This window comes from Sorghum bicolor, chromosome 8, assembly GCF_000003195.3.
Source record: "Sorghum bicolor cultivar BTx623 chromosome 8, Sorghum_bicolor_NCBIv3, whole genome shotgun sequence".
In the NCBI taxonomy this organism is placed as follows: domain Eukaryota; kingdom Viridiplantae; phylum Streptophyta; class Magnoliopsida; order Poales; family Poaceae; genus Sorghum; species Sorghum bicolor.
The window spans coordinates 39817580-39840452 of NC_012877.2; the positions used below are offsets into that span (position 1 = coordinate 39817580).

The 22873-nt window shown below is 40.8% G+C and overlaps 1 protein-coding gene across 1 annotated transcript; it reads left to right on the forward strand.

Annotated features, from left to right (window-relative positions):
- Positions 20019 to 21339, forward strand: LOC110437570. The gene is made up of 3 exons (XM_021466044.1): positions 20019 to 20264; positions 20346 to 20520; positions 21275 to 21339. The coding sequence occupies exons 1-3, from the start codon at positions 20019 to 20021 to the stop codon at positions 21337 to 21339; spliced, it is 486 nt and encodes a 161-aa protein (XP_021321719.1).

A 22873-nucleotide genomic window follows, 5' to 3' on the forward strand; every position in this document is an offset into this window, starting at 1 on the left:
CATGCCCCTAAAGCCAACATACATTCAGCTCCAGATGGCAGATCGAACATTCTAAAAGGTTGAAGGTATAGTAACTGATGTCCCTGTCAAAATAGACGATCATTTTGTCCATACAGGTTTTCAGGTTATTGACATGGGAGAAGACGAGTACGATCCACCCATCATCCTTGGGAGACCGTTCCACAGCACCGTTAAAGCAATTATCTACATTGGAACCGGAGAAGTCCACATGCACTTCCTCTCTGAGAAGGTACGCCGCTATTTTACTGACCCTAATTATATAGTTGAAGACTCTAAGCAGGTCAGGACAAGAAGAAGATGACGCAACCGTAACCAGAGGAGGCAAATCATCAAGGACGGATCGACAGACTATGAAGGAGAAGTGGTAAGGTCTAAAGACATACATCATAAACAGAACTGTCCTAAGGAGACCGTAGCACCGAGTCAGGTGTGGAGAGAGAAGATAGTTATACACGAAGAGGAGGCGCCGCCGGAACCACCGACTACACCATCCAGCGAATCCCAGGACGACTGAGAAAACGGAGAGTCCCGTTCGGAGGACTTAAAAACACCGAACACCTTGCGAAGAGGTAAACTTGGTAGTTATCCTTTTGCTTTCAATTATTTAAAATAGTTTGCTTAGTTAATTATGTTCATACTATCCTAAAAAGAAAATAAAAATGTTAAAACCAGTAAGCCCCATGTGAGTATACAAGTGGCATAAAACCCATAAGTACATTCACTGTGGTGGCATAAAAAAATAATAATAAAAATAAAAATATTCTTCTGCTCTATAAAAATGAAAATATAAAAATAAAATTGTGATCCTACCAAAGAAAGTAGCATTTATTGAGGAGGCTCAACATGATAAATGTCTAGATATTTATGCTAACACCTAATCAGTTCCACAAAGCTTTGTTGTCTATTTGAGCTCCACAGAATTCAAGGATCAAGAAGACTAGCAGACGGAGGACATTCTAATCGCTGTCAGGGTGCTACCGACATTCAAATACACCTCCACCACCTGCTAGCTACATCAGAAGAAATTATGTCAAAATCCAGCTTGGGGGAGAGCACCCCATTTATCCCACTAAGTATTTCTATCAACATTTATACTTATACTATATTAAAATAAAAATATACATAATCATGAAAACCCAAATAAAGATTTTGTGCTGATATATATATCCTTTGCTTAGTGTGCTTAATAAATAAATAAAGTGGCTATGCTAAACTGAATCTTAATAAAACTCTAGCATGGATGTGACGAATAGTTGCTCTACCTAATTTTCAAATTTGAGTTCTCTCTCTAGTTTAGACATAACTATTATAATTTAAAGCTTGCGAACTTATGGGAAGAGAACTTGATCTGAAGTCTAAGTTGTTAACGGATATGATATGAGAAGGTTGAGTTTCTGTTTATCTGTTCCTACAGATGCTAGAATTCTGGAGAATTTTATCTTCGAAAATCTTTAAAATATCACAAGATGAGTTCCTGTATGATGAGAGTTTAAATTCCTACCACAGCCATATATACATGCTTGATAGAATTTGAGCTACACATTTACTTTTTACTGCTTATGAGCAATGAGTGTGGTCAAGCTGTGTAGACCCTTAGGAGCTTGTCATGTGGTTAAATCAAGATTCACTTGCACGTTCATTCACACATGCTGCTTCTACTCTAGAAGTACGCATCCATATATATTCACCCATTTCCATCTCTAGAACCACCCAAAAGTATTCTACTCCTAATCCAGGAGAGAATAGCCAAAAACATTCTCCTATTTTTGTTTTTCCCTATGAATTAAATGCTTGAGTTATCTTGGTCACTACCACTTGCTATATTATTTCAGGAGATGAGTGCTCTAAAAAAGAGAGATAAAAAAGAGAAAGGATACGAGGAAATAAAAAGGAGCAATTGCCCGGAACCTCGAAAGAAAAAGTGAGACGAGAGGTAAAAATGGACAAGTGTCCGACGGTAGAATTAGGGGTATAGAGCATCTCATTCTCCTCAAAAAGTTTCAAAGAGCAAGAAAGGTATGTATCCCCTCAAAAAGAGCACAAGTAGAATTAGACTTTCACCATTGTTATCACCATCATCACCATACACCATTCATTCGCCACACATGCACATCTTGATTTGACTTATTGACTTGTTTCTCTGGATCCATGGTTTGACTATGCAATAAATGCCTTGTAAGTATGTATACTTTATCTCCCACCTATGAGCTCCAAATATCAAAAGCCTTATTATAGTAAGGTGAGAGAGAAGGCATATACCATCACTGCCTTGGTAAGGATCCAGAAATACCACAAAAGAGAGATCTGAGAGAGTCATACAAGGAATCTCTGAGTTTTATTTGATAATCTACAAAAACTCCAGAGCTATAGCTGATCAAGAATAAGAGACATGGTGCTTGACTAGACCGTTCTATCTTTTAACTGCTCAAGACAGAAGTAACGGTTACAAGTCCCATGGTGAAAGGTAAAATGAGTAAGTTTTAAGTCTTGACAGTTTACTCTAACTCAGAGATGAGACGTCATTTCAAAGCATGTGTACCGTCAACTTTTAAAGGCATTACAGCAGCTTCTGATCCATCACTGAGTCTATCCTTGCTCAGGGACAAGCAAGAGGTAAGTTTGGGGGAGTTGTTGATGGTCCTTAAGTCTCAAATATAATCAACAAATAAATAGAGAAAAGGATCCAAATGCAACCGACACCCAGACTTAGGGTTTTAACTGATAGAATTCCACGAGTTTTGGTGTTTGTCTATTTCTGCAGGGGGTTATTAGGAAATATGGAGGAAAGGCCCACATGTTGGGTTTACATAGAGATATTAAGGTGCCGTGCAATTATCCAACATCTAGAAGAGTCCAGAAGCCACGGGAACGAGTGGGAGACCGAGCGGACCCGGGGGCAGGGCGCCCGCCCTCCCCCCTTGGGCGCCCGCCCTGGACTGTGAGCCAATCGGGCTAAGCCTCACGGATCATGCTCCACCGACCTAAGGGATTAAGGAACACCGTGCGATTATGGTCGGTTTGATCCGGCGGCCCATATTCATTTGGAAGGACTATATAAGTGTTGACGGTCCTTAAGTATCAAATTTAATTATTAAATAAACAAAGAAAAGGATCCAAATGAAATCAACATCTAGACTTAGGGTTTTATTTGACAGAATTCCACGAGTTTTGGTGTTTGTCTATTTCTGCAGGGAGTTATCAGGAAATACGGAAGAAAGGCCCACACGTCGGGATTACATAGAGATATTAACGTGCCGTGCAATTATCTTACATCTAGAAGACTCCAGAAGCCACGAGACCGAAGCGGAGGCGAAACGGGGCCAGAGGCAGGGCGCCCGCCCTGTTCCCCTGGGCGCCCGCCCCCTCTGAGAGTCCAATCAGGACTCTGCTTCGTGGGAGATCTCCACCGACCTAAAGGATCAAGGATAACCGTCCAATCTAAGTCGGTTTGATCCAACGACCCATATTCACTTGAAGGGACTATGAAACCAGACCCCCTGGCCCCTGGAGGAGAGAGCCTCTCAACCCTAATTCATTATTCCTCAAGGGAGAAGAAGCCTCTGATCAAGATTAGTGCCACCACATCAATTAGACATCTAGATTAGCATTGCTACATAGGATTAGAACTAGAAGGAGTCAATCTTCGATTGGTTTTCGGATCTGTCAAGAGGATTCTTGGTAATTCTCTAATTGTGCTTCTAATTGCTTTCTAATTATCTTTGTTCTTCAATATTATGAATATGACTTTGTTCTACTTCAATATATTGCTTATGACTTTGCTCTACTTCTTTATATTCAAGATTATATTGTTCTTAGTTTATCATAGTTATGTACTCTGCTTAGTTAGATTGGATCTATATACATGCTTAGGATCGTATAGCGTTTATCCATCGGATCCATGGGTAAATGATAGATATTGTGTAGGCGTGGTGCTTATACCGTATTTATCTGCGATTGTACCCAATATGCTAGATCGTGGGGTAGTTCGTGATAGTGACAGCTTCATTGATTCTTATATAGTCCCCCTCTCGTGTATTGGGCTGGCAGAGCAACATTATTACAGGGGAGTGATTGCTATGTTTCTCATTTACCTTGCTAATATCACTATGCATGGGTGTAGTCTTGTCTCGCAATGATTGCTAAGTATGCTGGCACTAACTATGACAATGCTAGACTATATAGTTGGGAATAACTTAGGAAATATTCTTGTAGTTCGTTCTAATTCCATGCTAATGACTTTCTAGAGTATCTAATTGAGGTGCTTATCATATTTATTATGTGGCTAAGTTATGATCAGATTAATTATCTTTGTCACTATTCATTACTTCATATATCTTTTATGTGACACTTACCCCTGTATGAAAGAGTTAGATATATGTTCTCAATTATACATGCAATGATAGATACTCAATCTCATATTCTATTCTGTAATCAATATTGATGATTGCTAATCCCTTCCCAGTGGTAAAAATATAAATAACGATACCTGGAATACTTCCCGGTTAAAATGCTACATCGGTATTAATCTGTGCGCTTACAGATCCCATTCATTATTTATTTAGAAGAGCAATTGCATATTTCAATACCGCGTCTCTCATGTCAAGCTAGGGATGACAACTTGGCTTAAGTGGTATGAGGGATAGGTTTGGCATTTTTGGCACCGTTACTAGATTTAGAGAACTTAGTCTACTTTTGGTAATGATGTTAAGAATACCCAACAATAAGCAGGACCCCTGGCCCCTAGAGGAGAGGAGAGGAGAGAAGAAACCCTAATTCATTTATCCATCTCGGGAGAAGAAGTCTCTGATCAAGCCCTAGAGCCACCACATCAAATAGATCTCTAGTTTAGCATAGCTACATAGGATTAGAACTAGAAGGAGTCAATCTTCGATTGGTTTTCGGATCTTTCAAGAGGATTCTTGGTAATTTCTCTATTGTTCTTCATTTGTTCATCTTTGTTCTTCAATATTATGAATATGACTTTGTTCTACTTCAATATATTGATTATGACTTTGCTCTACTTGTTTATATTAGCAATTATATTGTTCTTAGTTTATCATAGTTATATGCTTGGCTTAGTTAGATTGGAATTATATACATGTTTAGGATCGTATAGTGTTTATCCATGTGTACAGTGGGTAAATGATAAGTATTGTGTAGGCGTGGTGCCTATACCGTATTTATCTGCGATTGTACCTTATATGCCGGATCGCGGGGTAGTTCGTGGTAGTGACAACTCCATTGATTCTTATATAGTCCCCCTCTCGTGTATAGGGCAGGCAGAACAACATTATTACAGGGGGAGTAATTGCTATGTTTCTCATCTTCCTTGATAATATCACTATGCATGGGCGTAGTCCTATCTCGCAATGATTGCCAAGTATAATTGCACTAACTATGATATGCTAGACTTTATAGTTAAGAATAACTTAGGAAATATTCTTGTAGTTCATCCTAATTCCATGCTAATGACTTGCTAGAATATCTATTGAGGTGCTTATCATTATTATATGTGGCTAGTTATGCTAATCAGATTAATTATCTTTGTCACCATTCATACTTTATCTATCTTTTATGTGACATTTATCCCTGTATGAAAGAGATACATGTGATGATAGATACTCAATTCCATATTCCATTCCATAATCAACATTGATGATTAGCAATCCCTTCCTTGTGGTAAAAATATAAATAACGATACCTGGAATACTTCCCGATTAAAATGCTACATCGGTATTAATCTGTGCGCTTGCAGATCTCATTTATTACTTATTCAGAAGAGAAATTGCATATTTCAATACTATGTCTCTCATGTCTTGCTGGGATGACAACTTGGCTTAAGTGGCATGAGGGATAGGTTTGACATTTTTGTCGCCGTTATCAGAATTAGAAACTAAGTCTACTTTTGGTAATGACGTTAAGAATATCCAATAGTCTCTTCTCTTTCTTGTATGGTAGCCCTTCTTCTTCATCAGCTTGCCAAATTTGCGTACAAAGAGTGCTAGAGCTTCATCATCACTATCATCATTGGAGCACTCCTCATCAATTGATTCTTTCTTCTTGGCCTTGCCCTTGTTCTTGCTCTTGGATGAAGAGCTAGCTTTGAATGCTACGCTCTTCTTCTTCTTATCATCATCATCCTTCTTCATGACCTCATCATCATCATCATCATTATCATTGTATTAATCTTGGGTCATGATATCTCTAAGTACCTCATTGGGAGATACATCCATCAATCCTCCTCTAAATATGATGATTCTCAATGTCTTAAACCTCTTGGGCAAGCACATCAAGAACTTATGAATGAAGTCCTCATCCTTCACTTTCTCACCAAGGCCCTTGAGATCATTGATGATGACTTGGAGCCTATAGAACATCTCTAGGATTGACTCATCATCCTTCATCTTAAAGTTGGATAGCTTGTCCTTGAGCATGTATAACTTGGCACTTTTTACCGTTGTAGTGCCCTCATATGTCTCTTCTAGCCTTGTCCACACTTCACTTGCCTTCTCAAGATCTTTGACTTGTTCAAACACCTTTGAATCAATGCCATTGTATATTGTGTTGAGAGCCATAGTATTGTATTGTTTATTGTCTCTCTCATTCTCGGTGGGGTTGGCGGGATCAAGGATCACAAAATCATTTTCTATGACTTCCCACACTCTATCGTTGATTGATCCAAGGTACATTTTCATTTTTCTCTTCCAATAGTCAAATGAACTTATGCCATCAAAGAACGGTGGTTTGCCCCCAACATGATTGAACACTATTTGAGCCATAATTTGAGCACCGAGGTTGTTAAGCCTTCACAAAAAGGTAATCACGGCTCTGATACCACTTGAATAGCCTATTTAAAAATTCTACAAACTCACTAGAGCAAGGGGTTAGTAAATAACAAAGCGAAGCCTTTTGCTCTAGCTCTAATGGGGTGTTTGCAAGCCACCTATCCAACAATTCTAGTTGATATGATCACTAGGCACACAAGAGCTATGTCACTACTTACACTAGAGAGCTACCTAAAGTTTCTATACAAGTAAGCTACTCTAGTTTGCAAGAATGTAAGAAAGAGGGTTTGATCTTTATACCACTGCATAGAGGGGATGAACCAATCACAATAATATGAAGTCCAGTCACCGGAAGAAATCCAACGAACAATCACAATGAAGACACAATTTTCTCTCGAGGTTCACGTGCTTGCTGGCATGCTACATCCCCATTGTGTCAACCAACACTTTGTGGTTCGGTGGCTAAGAGGTATAGCACGAACCTTGTCTTCACTAGGACACCACAAGAACATACCCACAAGTGAGGTAGCTCAAAGACACACGCAATCCACTAAAGTTGCCTTTAGCTCCCCATCGGGTTGGGCACAAAACCCCTCACAATCATCCGGAGATGGTCACGAACAATCATGAACTCGTGCCAATGCTCCTCTGCTGCTAGATGCAATCACTCAAGCAAATGCACTTAGAATCACTCCCAATCTCACAAAGATGATTAATCTATAAAGGAGATGAGTGGGAGGTGTTTGCTTAGGCTCACAAGGATGTCAAGTAGTCAAGAATGCCATGAGAGTGAGCCCCAAGCCGGACAACACGTATTTATAAGCCCCTCAAATAAATAGAGTCGTTGGCTCCTTCGCTGGGCCAAATACGGGGCCACCAGGCGCGCTGTAGGAGACCACCGGACGCACAGACCCTGCGTCCAGTGCTCCAGAGGAAGCCACGTGTCCCCTACTTGAACTAGGCACATTGATCTCTAATTGTCAAAAATGAACCACCGATCGAGCTCAAGTTGGCACCGGACGTGTCCGGTGTACACCGGTCACGTACGAAGAGAGGTCTGCAAACACGCGGGGTCACCAGACCCACACCATCGGATGCACCCTGAACGTCCGGTCCCTTACCTAGAGAGCACTGCAAACGCGTAGGGACACCAGACTCACATCAACGGACGCACCCTAAGCGTCTGGTGCTCTCATGCAAAAGAACCTACTAAAGTCAAGCCACACCAGACGCACAAATAGGGTCTAACCCGCGTCCGGTGTAGAGCATCCGATGCTCAACCCTAACCTCGCTAGAAACCAGGAGTGCACTGGACGAGCGTCTTTCTAGTGAAAAACACTCCCGCGACTTCTCCAAACTTTCCACCTGTGCCATAAAAAATAAGCAATTCATTTTCTCAAAAGAGAGAGGAACCCGCACCCCTCTCTACCCTTCAAACTTCATCTCCTTCTAAAAGTGTGTCAACACCACCAAGTGTGTACCAACTAGTGTACGTGTGTTAGCATTTTCACAATCATTTTCTTCGAGGAGTTAAGTTAGCTCACTAGGTTCTAAATACAGGCACATGAATAATGACACCTAGTGGCACTTGATAACCTCTTAGCCAAAGAATTCCCCTCTTTATAGTATGGCTATCTATCCTAAATGTGATCCCACCCTCTATGGTGTCTTGATCACCAAAACCAAAACCCTAAGCAATACCTTTGCCTTGATCTCCATATGGTTTTGTTTTTCTCTTTCTTCTTTTCCATGTTGAGCACTTGATCATCTTGTGGTCATTACCATTATCACCATGATCATCTCTTGCTCCATCACTTGGCATGTACCAACCTCATTAAGTCTATACACACTTAGCATAGAGGTTAGTACTAGGGTTTCATCAATTATCCAAAACTAAACTAGGGCTTTCAATGCAGTAATTTAAGATTTTCAAAGATACATTCTCAAGAACTTTAGTATCTCTAGGAATAAGATAGACAACAGCTCAAAACGTTCCCATATCATATCCGTCAACTGGTTAGACTTATATCAAGCATTTCCTACCCATAGGTTTCAGGTTTAGAGTAGACGTCAAATAAAAATAATTGTGTCCAAAACTCGAGAGAGTTTGAGGTTGAAAACTAGGTACTTGAAAGAAATTACGGTAGAGCAACTATTCATCATTTTCATACAAGAGATTATTCTGTAGGGTTTATTTTAGCACGCAATTTCGTCAAATATTGTCCGAAATTTTATTGAGCAAATTTAGTATCAAACAGAAAGATAGATATAGATATAAATAGGTAGGGAAATTTTTATTTGGGTTTCTATGGTTATGCATCTTTTTATCTATTTCAATTGAACCACTAGTACAATAAAGCCATATACCGGCGGTTCCGAAAATATTTGCACAGGTGTTTTTCAAATCTGCTCGCATTGGGGCCAGTGGAAATTAAAACTTTCCACTAGTGGTTGCCAGACAACCGCCAGTGGAAATCCATTTCCACTGGCAGTTCGTTAAAGAGAACCACCAGTGTAAGTATATTTCCACTCGCAGTTTTCTTAATAAAACCGCTTGTGGAAAGTTTTCAAACGTTCCGCCCATTTTCAAATGTTCCCTGCAAACCATATTATATATATAAACCTATTGGATCATGTCAACTATAGGAACATATAATTTAATTATATTATACATTTATACATCAAAGTTTATGCTTGCAAAGATAAAGTTAAATGTATATACATCATATATTACATACATCAAAGTTTCCACTTTGCTCTAATATTCATCTTTACTAAGGTTTAGTCTACTTATCTCCGTTAGCACTCTATAGTCTGGCCTTGCTAAGACGCTGGTGGTATTGTGATATTTTCTTCATATGGAATGACTTCTTTCAAGATGAATGTGCATAGGTCCTCAACTATGTTGTATAAAGCACTTTGGGTCATGTGCTTCGCCTTTTTTATATCATATTTCTAGAAAGGAAGATTATAACCACCATATATTTATTACAATAAGTAATAGATTTGTAACTTCAATGACAAAACTATATAAATCACTATTAGTATATGTTACCTTAGAAGGGTTACTGATGTATCTTCCGTTCTCTCTCATGAACTCGCACACGTAGAATCCACAGAGGACCGATCCGGCTGGTTGCTTGTGGCACTACATATAATTGGCAAGTGGTCATTATGGTTATTAGTTCCAACATATATGATATAATATGTATTCATAATTTTACATACGTACCAGCCAATTATAAAACATTTGCAGTGGCTGCCCTGGTTTTGATGACTCACATCTTCCGCCTTTAAACTTATAAAACATATATGCCTTATGATCTTGAAAAGAATAATCATGTTATTCTCATACCCGATCTCATCGAAAAAGTATGAATGAACATCTCGGCTTACCGCTCTAAGATGGTCAGGAATGTTGCATAAGTTGAAGGATTATAATCTGTGGAGTCCACGACCAACACCTTTCCATCCCTGGGATTAATGATGAAGCAGATCCAGTGGTCCTTGCATGAATCAAATTTGTGATGCATGTGTAGTGAAATTATTCATTTGATGAATTCAAACTCACACTTACTCAAAGTTGTATGGGGCCACTATGGATTCGTTGTGTTGATACTGAAGCATTACGTGTCCTAGGTAGACGGCGTATTTGGCTTCAAAGTTCTTGCTCATTTCTTCTATATGTTGCTTAGCTTCTTCAGGTGTCAGCCCCTTTAATTCATCATTATCTGCACCAACTGTGAATTTGTGCTCATTTTCACATATTCTCATTTGGTTTAGATACCCAACCCTTTTACTTGCATTGGACTATGGATTTGAACCATAATGGTTCTCCTACTAAATATATTGCATTCTGCAAGGCACACGTGCATGTCAAATATTAAAAAATTGATAGAACGAACTAATAAGAACACATGTATGTGTTAGTATGATTGACACGTACAATGCAAACACCGTTATGAGTTATACGTCGAGTCTCTGAAGGTTTATCATCAACCATATGTCCTCGAAGGTAATAACGACTGTTTGACGGCCACTAACAAAAGCTGTTGGTGGTACAGACACGTTGATCGTGTCGATGCCAATAGCAAAAGTTCTCATGTACTAGTCATGCAACCTTTTTATACCAGCTAGGACCTTTTTCAGTTTATCCCAAGTGAGTAGAGGCCTGCCCAGCGCATACGTATTAGGCATATTTTGGTAATCCTCCCATGTTGGCTTCCTAATATTTACGATAATTGTCGTAGACTTTTGTGCTGACTTCTCGTGCTCAGCCAAGTCAATGGTATGTCTCGTTCGTTCTGTGCAATTCCTGATAAAAATTTGGTTGTGCCAGCACTCTTTTTCTTGCTCGAAAGGGGAATCCAATTTGGGTACATAAAATTTCTTCTTTCGTTGTTCAGGTGGCGGAGTCATCTGTTTAGGATCTTTATATGGTAGGGAAGCTGGATAATTGAATGGCTCTGGTGGCAAAGATAGCAGGGCAGGTGATAATGGTGGGTCGAGAGGGGGCAAGATCGGTGATGATGACAATGATGGTGGGGTAGAAAGAGACTGGGCAGGTGATGATGGTGGGTTAGGAAGAGACTTGGCTTGAGAGGGTGGTGGCGGCGGCTCACACAATTGGACATCCCATCGAGCCCAAAGGATGAAATTCTTGATAACTTGTCGAAATTTCTCAATACCCTCAAGACCGGAGATTTCTAACATGTCATCCTCGTATCCTTGGATGACCGTCGACACTTTCACCCTACAGTACTATTCTAAAATATCATGACCATGGTACTGATGTCCTACCTGTGGCTGCTTCTCTTGTACGAATATTGTTAATACCATATATTATGACTAGGGAGCCAGGCACAGGAATATCGATGTCATCAACTGGATAGTGATCCTTGTGACCCGTAGATGCGACACTGCTAGGAACCACTAGAGTCTGTGTGACCATTGTTGGAACTAGCTACAGCTAGGGACCCTGAGTGGTCATCTATTGAATAGACATCACACTTGCCAATTGCTGCAACAATTCAGGTGGAGGATTGAATATCATTTGAGACATCATGTCTTTGAAGTCTTTCTTAGACTCGTCCTTAAAATAATCCGCCATTGCTTCCTTATATCGATCATGTTTCTTGTACATACCTGCCCACTCTTCACTGAATCCTTCTTTCCATCCTTCTTTGGATAAGATGCCTCGTACACGACCAGGATGCTCGGGGTTACCCAAACCAGCTGTAAGGATGTCTCTCTCCCATTGTGGCTTGAACGATCCTTTATGCTTCTTAGCTGCCACTGCAAAAATGTTCTTTGCAGCTTCTTCGACCATTGGGTCAGCAAAAGACACACCAGTCTCAGTCTCTCCTGGTTTGAAGAACGAATCCAATTTGCGGTCCTTTTGCCAAGCTATTTAGACAAGACAGGCAACCCTAAAGCCTTCTTCACAGCCTCTTCTTCACTCCGTGTGGGAATCTAACCCTGGTAACCACCTGTGCATAGGCGGTGGTAGTACTTGTTCTTCTTTATGAGCTTGGAATTGGCTTCACTTAGAGCTAAGAAGTTTGGGTCACTCCTCTGCTCCAGAAAAACTGCCGACTGACCTGGCGTAATTTTATACCTTTTTGTCAGGTCCAACCCTTTCTTTGCCCACTTGGTATTCATCTCATATCTCCAATTTTGAAATATGATTGCACACTGTTTTAGTGCATATTCTTTTACGAGTTGCTCTAAACCTTGAGGCGAAACAAACCTCGTCTTTGTTAGATTCCACACATTTAATTTGACATCATCTAACACATCTTTCCACTACCGGATTGTTATATCAAGATTGTCCCTAACCAAGAAACCAAGTGCATTCTGAAACTTAGGTAGGGTCTCCGCTGGAGCTAGGGGCTATCCTTTTGGACTCACTTCTGTGACACTATATGTGTTATCCAGCCACTGGTTCAATCCTCTGTCACCTCGTTTTTTATCACTCTGCTTCCTTTTCCTTGAACTATCAGTGGTCGTCGTCTCGGTCGCTTCTGGTGCGTCTTCTTGTGGCACTTCTTCAGCTAAGATCTCGCGCACCTGAGACAACACCTCCTATTCATGCAAAAAGGCACACATATGAAATCATGGATGAGTATATATAGACATTATGAAATAATGTAATTAGATACAAACATGAAATCATGGATTTTTTACATCATCTTCTTGTGGATTGTAATCAGGGTCACGTCTCAATTCACGACGAGTCTTCCTATCTACGTTAGGGGCAGGGTCGATATGGGTGTGATACGAAGGAGTGGATCCTCGTACTTGGTCCATATGGTGCGACCCTGATGGTTGATCTGTGTGGTGGGACTCTGGTGCTTGATCCTTACTTGGAGAACTCATATCGGTAATAATCTGACATATACGTTATATATTTGTACCAAATGAATAAAAACATATGCATTATATACCTATTTACATAATTATATAAATATATTATACAAATACTTAATACAAATATATTACACAAATAATAATACAAATAATTAAACAAATAATTATTTCAAATATAGTATACAACATAATTATAAAACAATAATTTACACATTTATACAACATATAATTTTACGAATAATTATTACATAGATATATTGCACGAATACTAATACAAATATAATACACAAATAATTATTACAAATATAATATACAATATAATTATACTAATAATAATTAACACATTTATACAACATATAATTATACAAATAATTATTATGTAAATATATTACACATCATAATTATACAAATATATTATAAAATAATAATTAAAACACTTATACAACATATAATTATACAAATAATTACTACATAAATATATTACACGAATAAAAATAACAAACATAGTACACAAATAATTATTATAAATGTAATATACAACATAACTGTTGAAAACCAAACTCCAACTATAGTGTATGAAAAAGAGGACTTTGAATGGTGGCTAAATTTATGAAGAAGAGAAAGGGAGTCAATGTGTAAAATCGTTGTATCCATTCTCTTTGTCCCCTATAAATAGAGGGTTACTTTCATGCTTGTAAGACACACCGGAAAAGAGAAACTCTCTGTGCACAAATCTTTGTGTTCTTCAGTGTATTGTGAGCAATTCGTTGAACGATTTCTAAGACGTTATCAGCACGAGCCCTACCGAGCTAAAAAGGTAATAGGTGAGAAATCGATTCATTTAGTACTCTCTTGTTCATGAACAAACACATACACGATTACACTAGCACAATACCATGCCGCCATCATAAAGATGTGCGAGTGAAATAAAAGCACCGCTGCCCTGAAGGTGAGCGGATCCGGTCACTGTCATCCGGAACAGGAGCAAATGTACGCGGACTAGGCCCGGCCCCGGCACGGCGGGCCCCGACGCGGGCGGACGCGCAGGCCCAGCCCCGGCACGGCATGGCCCCGGCGCAGGCGGACGCGCGGGCACGGCCCTAGCGCGGTGCGACGCGTCGTGGCATGGCGCGTCCCTGCGCGGGTGAACTCGGCGCGACCCCGGGAGGCACGGGCGCGGCCTCGGGAGGCGCGGGCGCGGCCCTCGGCCAGGCACGAGCGCCACCTTCCTCCATGGCCATCTCCTCTCCTGTCTGTCTTCCTAAAGAAAAGGATAAGGAAGAGAGAGAGAAAGAAAAGAATGAGTGGGTTAGGGTTTACCCTTCTCATTTATATGTTCTTTGGGAGAATCTGAGCGATGGACGGTCACGATTGATTGAGCCGATCTGGTCATCTCATAAAGGGCGAATTTGCCTGCTTAGCCCATTTAGGGTGGGCAGCGCATATTATTTGCACAGAAATAGTGACCTGAAGCCCACTATAATAAAAAATATGCGGCCCGAAGTCCGTGAATCATGTGCGGCCCGAAGTCCGCCATATTTATTTATTTGTTATTATTGTCGCTATTATTTATTTTTCACAATTATCTATTACGCTTAATTTTCGTATGTTTATTTTATTGCAATTCTTAATATTTCATTACAAAGTAATCCTGAAGATTACACCTGAGAAATTTATATAGTCCTAAAGACTATATTAAGTCGTAATCCTGAAGATTAGGCACCGTCATCTACTAATCCTGCGCATTAATTGTGCAGGCATGTCAGACATCGCAAAGAGGGATTTCGAGATGCTCGCCGTGGATGGCAGCAACTACCTCACTTGGGCGACCGACATCGAGATCAGACTCGATGGCATGGGCCTCGATCATACCATTTGTGACAGAACCACCCAATTTATACAAGGTTAAGTACGACTGTCCCCGTTTAACACGTTGACACACGCATACTCTCACTTATATAAACCCGGTAGTCTGCCGAGTGTCACGAAGGACCTCGGTAAATCAACTTTACACCAAGATCGCATGATTAAGCAAATACACATCACATACATGGAGATTTGTAGCGAAAATAATATTACAAAGGAGTTCACAAATAAAAGTACAAGTTTGGATTTTCCAAATCGATTAGAAAACAACATAGCTTTCAAATGATTATAATAACATAAGTTTCAAATACATTGCTAGCATAAGTGACATCCTCCGACAAAAGCATGTAGATGAGAACACTATATATAATCACCGAGCCCACCAGCAGTTAGCCACCATCCTTAGCAGGCTGAAGACTTCACCTGCAACATGGTGGGATAAACCCTGAGTACTCAAATGTACTCAGCTAGACTTACCTGACAGGAGAGAAAATAAAAGACTCTCAAAGATATGCAAGGCTATTTGGTGGAGTTGGTTGGATAGCATAACTTTGCCAAAAAGAGCATTACTATCACGAGTCCTTACTTTCAACCTTTTAGTCAATATTTTAGCATCAAGTTCGGTTAAGCTACCATAGCTAGATTTTGCACCTATTCTATAGCAATCACTTGATTATTAAGCATCACATTAATAACCATATCCGGTTTATCATATAGCCATCATCATCATCATAACCATTATGTTTCATTTAGTGTATCTACGTTGCCGCTGCTCGAGTCAAGTTCTCACTATCCGGGAGAGACGGCGATTCGAATCGATTCCTATCCAGCTGGAGGGGTATTCCTAGCACTCACCCAAGCATACCTCGCGAGGGCAGCTCGGATCACCTTTAGCACAACTCCGAACCAATTCGCGGGTCCGTCCAGCGCCGCACCCCCAGGGACCGCCAATCTGCCAGGGCAGGACTCTAACCTGACACCTTGGGCTTACGCCATTGACTCCCCGCACATCCTTGCTACCAACCGGGGTGCGCACTCATACAGAACGGGGTATCCGGCCTGAGTTGCACTCGTAGGCTTCGCGGTCGGAACGACTTATCCGGCCAACTAAGTGTTAGGCATGCGTTCAACATGACACAAGGACGTACAGCGATTCGGTCCTTAACCGACACAGACGGGGATAGATTCACACTCAAGACCTCCATGCCTTGTTGCTTCACTATCGTCATCCCACCCGATCTCAAATTCATTATTAGCACATGGTTATTTCCACGATAGCAAATATAGCCAACCGTGATCAGGTATCCACCAATCTCTCGCAGGTGACAGGAAATCACCTGGCTTCTACCGAGCTAAGCATAGCTAAGCATAGAACGTCTTCCTTATACTAGTAAGGGTTCAGGTAGTTTCGTATAGTGGACAAGGTAGGAATATATGCACCAACGGTTTCATTCAACTCCAATCACCTAATGCATCATATAAAGTTATACTCTTGTGCTTTTATAAAAAGAGAGGGTAGGAGACTTAGAATGCTCCGGGGCTTGCCTGGAATCCGACACAAGTCAGTTAAGTTAGCTTGCGCCATCTTGACGGCATCCAAGTTCACAACACTTGTGTAGTCCTTCAATCATCCCGATAGGTCCACCATCACGTCCTTCACGCGGTTCATCTAGCGTACCTAGATGACAAGCATGATGCAAGTGCATGAACACATTTTCATAGGATCACATAACACTAATTAACACCACCAAGACATGAGTCACTTAAAACCACACACAATGTAAGTTAATCAAGCATTCATGCATTTTTAGCAAATTCTGGACATACATGCAACAGTTGAGTAAATAAATCATAACCAGAGTTATACAGATCCAAAATCCATGCAACAAGACATTATGAAAAGCTTATAAAATTGTATACAATTCATATTTAATCATCTTAGCATGATTAGTAAGTTACCTAAGTCAAACATGCATATTTATAGAATCTGGTCCAGGAATTCCAGACAACAAGCATTTTGACAAATAAACTTTATACCCTTATAACTCACAAACCATTTATCCAAATGATAAGAAACTCTAACACAAGCTAGAAAAAAGAGTTATCTACAACTTTTCTATATACAATTTTCACAGCAAACATAATTTATACTATGAAATTCATTGCACAATCAGGACTGCTCCTGTTGCCCCAAACAGTAGGGTACAATTATAGGCAGAAAACTGATAGACACTTTAAACAAGCATAACTGGAGTTGTAGACCTCCAACAAACATGATTATTAACTTCACAGAAAGCTTATAAAGTTACCTACAACTTTATTATTATCATCTAAAGATGATTTCATAGTTAACAAGGTCAATTAACCCCATGAAGACATCTCTGTCCAAAGCATAGACAGGACCTGTCATGCCACATTAAACAGTTATAACATCATTTTCACATGTCCACAAATTATGATTATGGACTCTCTAGAAATCTTACTAAATCGTGAACAACTTTGTTATAAACATCAAGAGCTCATTCTATCACTAAAATATCACACATAGCAATATACCAAGCAAACAACTATAAAAGCAATCTATCATTTTTAGGACAGCCCACAACAGCTTCTTGTTTAAATCATAACTGGAGTTACATAACTCCAAAAGACATGCAAGAAGATATTATGGAAAGCTTAAGAAGTTATATACATTTGATATTTAGACATCAAAGCATGATTGTCAACTTAAGCTAGTCGAAATATTAGGATTACTGAATCAGGTCCTAACAGGACAGAGAGCAACCATTTCTGAAACCCAAATTTAAACAGCCATAACATACAAACCACATAACCAATTACCACCAAATTTTAAAAGCAGCTATATGGATGAATTATCTACAACTTTGCTATAAACAAGATTCCCAGAAAATAAAATAATCATGATGTAATTGTCTAGGCAACAGAAACTATACTAAAAATCATTTTCAGAAAATAGATACATTTCATTAAAGTTCCCAACATGAATCTGGGCAAAGACCAATGTTGCCAACAGTTGACATACATCAAATAAAGGCTACGAAACATAGTGAACATTCCGAAATAAATTCTTCACATGCCATTTGAATAATCATAGCAACCTCTATTAATGGACAAATTGCTATGCAAGAAAACATGTGAGAGCAAGATAAAACTAAAGATTACCATGTTCGGTAAACACATTGCTATGTTAGTATTTCTCAGGCCACAATATCACCATAACATGGCAACGAAACCATACTTCATCCCTTTTTGCATATAATAAATACACTCCAGTGAGGGTATGCACATAGCTAACATTATGCAATTGCAAAACCTGAAAGTTTAGGACAGCAGTAGCACAGTCACTTAGGGAAAACATATAGGGAGCTAAAGGCTATGACAAATTATGTTCTTTAGCATTTTAGAAAGTATAGGAAATTCTCTATAACTTTCTAATTATAGCATAGGCCTGATTCCTAAGTAGACAAGATTGAAGACAAACACAAACAAGCACCGCTGCACAAACTAGGACAGAAAACTGATATAAACTTCAGAAATACATAACTGGAGTTCAAACCAACCAAAACTATTGTTCTTTAACAATTTGGAAAGCTCACGAAAAACACTACAATTTCCTAGTTATCAGCAAAATCTAATTTCGAACTAACATGATCGAAAACACACCAAACTTCAGATCTGTACAGGATGCAGTTCAAACCTGACAGCAAACTTTGAAAATTCATAACTCTCAAACCTGATGGGATAAAATCATGATATTTCACGAGATAGTAGATCTGAAGGTCCTCTACAACTTTGTAGTTGACGAAAACACCTATTTCATCTTCTAAGTTGCCTTGATTGCTTCCCTAAGAAAATCTGCAGAAACTGTCACTCTGAAATCCGAGGAACAACATTACAACAACTTTTCTCCCTCACTAATCCACTTATTCCCATGGCCAACTCTACCTAAACACTAAACTCATTCAGTGAAGGGCGAAATCCAACTCACCTTGGTCACCCACAAACCCTAGGGAAGCAGGAAGAGATGGAGAAGACCAATCTTCATGGAAGATGCACCATTGGAGACTAGAGCAGGGTTGCTGCTTGCTGCAGTAAAGGGAGGGGAAGATGGACGCCCTAGCTTGCTGCAAGAGGAGGGGGCTTTCTCCAAGGTGAGGATGGGAAGGGAGGGCGCCCTGGCTGGGAGAAGGGAGGAGAGGAGGAAGGGCGCCATCAGCATCAACAGGGAGAGGAGAAGGAGAGGAGAAGGAGTAGGGCAGCTCCAAGGGGAAGGAGGGACTGCTGCCTTTGTGCTGGTGGGGAAGAAGTGTGGTGGGGAAGGAGAGGGGCTGCTGCTGGTGGTGTATAGGAGGAGAGAATGGATGGATAAGGTTAATGGTGGAGAAAACAATTACAAAGGATAAGATTTCCATTTCACTCACTATGAAATTTCTTTTCCCAACAAACATAAAACAAGGCAGGAAAACAACTGTAGCCTACTGCAGCCGTGGAATGTAGATTGGGTTGTAAAGTTTTGGTTGACATCACATATTTGAAATCAATTAGCAAAAGTATTGCAAGCAAGGGTATAGCTTAACTCCTCATGTGACTGTTGATGTCCATCTTCATGAAACTTTTCTAGGGATCACTATAGGTAGTGATTGATGTGGGACACATGAGAGAGGTTCCGTTAATGTCACCCAAGCATGCACTTTGAAAAGGGCCTATATGTAAGCAAGGGTGCATTATCCAAGTTTAAATTGGGGCTTACTTTCATGGATTAACCTTAACATGATCATCACCACTTATCATGACATGTTTGAGCTCAAAACCTAAAGTCTAACTCGTGGCAAACACCTGGGGTGTTACACCATTGTCCCGCCTGAAGCTAGCAAGTATGAGCGCACAAAGTAGGACAAGGCAAAGGTGTTGCATTAGCTACGACACCACCTTCATCCTGACTTGAAGTGCGAGTACATGACTGAGAAGGATCCGCTAGTCTTATGGTTGTTCTTGAAGGACCGCTTCAGCCAGCAGCTGACTATTGTGCTCCCTAGAGCACAACAAGACTGGATCAACCTACGCTTCCAAGACTTCAAGTCTATGGCAACGTACAACTCCGCATTGCACACGATTGTGACCAAACTATGTCTATGTGGCCAGAAGATCACTCACGCTGATATGATCGAGAAGACCTTGTCCACCTTCCACCCTGGCAACATTGTACTTCAACAGTAGTATAGAAACTCAAGGTACACCAAGTACTCTGAGTTGAGTGAAGTACTATCTGTTGCCGAGCAACAGAATGAGGCTCTCATGAACAATCATTCTGACCAGCCTACTGGTTCCATAGCTATGCCTGAAGCACATGCTAATGTTGCTCAGAGTTTACGCAACCGCAAGAGGGGCCGTGGAAAGGGAAAGTGGAAGGGGAAGAGGGGTGCCATGTTCAAGGTCAACGGAAAGGGAAAGCCCAAAGGTAGGTTCGACCCCAAGATGGGAAGAGGTGACCACAGTGGGGAAGAGCAAGGCGATTGCTATAGATGCGGAGCAAAGGGGTATTGGTCCGGTAATTAACACACCCCCAAACACCTCATTGACCTTTACCAGTAGAGCAAAAACAAGAGTAAAGGTCAACATGAGTCCCACTTCCTCACTGAGCCTGAAGCTCGGCCTGAGAAGCATGACGATGGGGTCGTCGGTGCAAGTGGAGGCGTCCGAATGGACGAGAGTTGATGACTTTGATATATTTGGAGACCTACAGTAATCTTCAAAGAGTCATGTTAGCGATGCCCACATGTACTAGTTTGGTCATGTATGCTCCTAAAGAGCATTTGTAATGTAGTAGATGGTCCAAACTGTTGTAATATTTCCCAGGAATTATGTAATGTTGTCTTTATGATAATGCATTCTTTATTTTAAATTCTGTTTTTATTTTGTGGTATTTAACAGAGTTTGTGGGGACCCGATGGCGGAAGCAGAACTCTGTCTTATAGACAGTGGTACCACTAACACGATACTAAGGGATACTAGATATTTCCATACATTAACAAAGAAAAGTGGAAATATTATGACCATTGCCAGAAGCAATGCTCATATTGTGGGTATCGAAAGTGCCACACTAGTTCTCCCTATGGGTACACAAATCTTTGTAAAGGATGCACTATTGTAACCCAACTCAAAGCACACGCTTTTGAGCTTCAAAGATGTCTGTGCGAATGGTTTCCATGTAGAAACTGAGATTGAGAGACGTGCTGAATACCTGCTGATCACTAAATTCGATAGGTACCAAAAGTGAGTGGTGGAAAGGTTCTCTTCATCACCAACGGGTTTGTACTACACGTACATAGCCCACAGATGAGTATGTTGCGATGAAGACCATATTTAGAAACACAGAATCGTTTCGAATATGGCACGACCGCTTAGGTCTTCTTGGGTTGGGTATGATGAGAAGAATCATCAACAATTCTGCTGGCCATAATGTCAGAGGCTTCCCCAATCCTGAAGATTTTATTTGCGCTGCATGTGCAAAAGTGAAGCTGATCACTAGACCATCCCTCTGAAGATTAGGGATGAGTCACCTGTGTTCCTGCAAAGGATACAAGGTGACAAATGTGGACCTATCCAGCCCCTGTTGGGCCCATTTAGGTACTTTATGGTACTGATTGATGCATCTACCAGATGGAGCCATGTGGACCTGTTGTCCACTAGAAACCATGCTTTCTCCAAGCTCATTGCCTAGATAATCAGGCTGAAAGCAAGTTTCCCTGATAATCAGTCCATTCGGATGGATAATCAGTCCATTCGGATGGATAATGCTGGTGAGTTCAGGTCAAAAGCTTTTGATGATTATTGCTTAGCCCTGGCCATTAAGGTAGAACACTCAGTACCACATGTCCACACACAAAATGGTCTAGTTGAGTCCTTGATCAAAAGGATCAAGTGGATTTACAGGCTGTTGCTGTAGAATTGTAAGCTGTCAACTAGTTGTTGGGGCCATGCGGTGTTGCATGCTGTAGCACTGATCCAACTCAGGCCAACTGCATACCATGATACATCCCCCTTGCAGTTAGTGCGTGGGAAAGAACCAAGTATTTCCCATCTGCAAATGTTTGGCTGCACAGTGTACGTGCCAATACCACCACCCCAGCGTACCGCGATGGGACCCCACCAGAAGATGGGGATATATGTTGGTTATGTGACTCCATCCATAATCAAATTTTTAGAGCCTATGACTGGGGATCTTCATACGGCTCGGTACGCTGATTGTGTCTTTGATGAAGACCATTTCCCAGCATTAGGGGGAGATAGGCATCCAGAAGAATGCCGGGAAATTGAATGGAATGCATCGGGGATGCAATCCTTAGACCCACGCACTAGCGAATCTGAACTGGAAGTTTAGAGAATTATTCATTTGGAAGGTATTGAGAATGAGCTGCTAGATGCCTTCACTGATCACAAAAGGGTGACAAGGTCGCATATACCTGAAGTAAATGTGCCAGAGAGAGTTCAGGTACCCCTGAAGGCTACCAACTCTATAGTCTTCCCTAATCCTAGGAAGAGGTGGAGACCTCTAGGTGCTCAGGACAAGGTCCCATGGAGACGTCCGCAGAGGCGACGGTCTGAGAAACTTGCACCACTCGAAGAATCAGTTGAAGAAGCTTGACCCGAAGTCGAGAATGCCCCAGAAGTGGCAACTCAACCTGAAGTTGAGGAGGCCCCTGAGGGACACCATCCTGAAGATGGAAATCCCAATGCGTCGCGCGTACAGCATCGCATTGGAAGATCGGAACGCCCCAACTCAATCGTTATGGGAAATCACGATGAGTGGG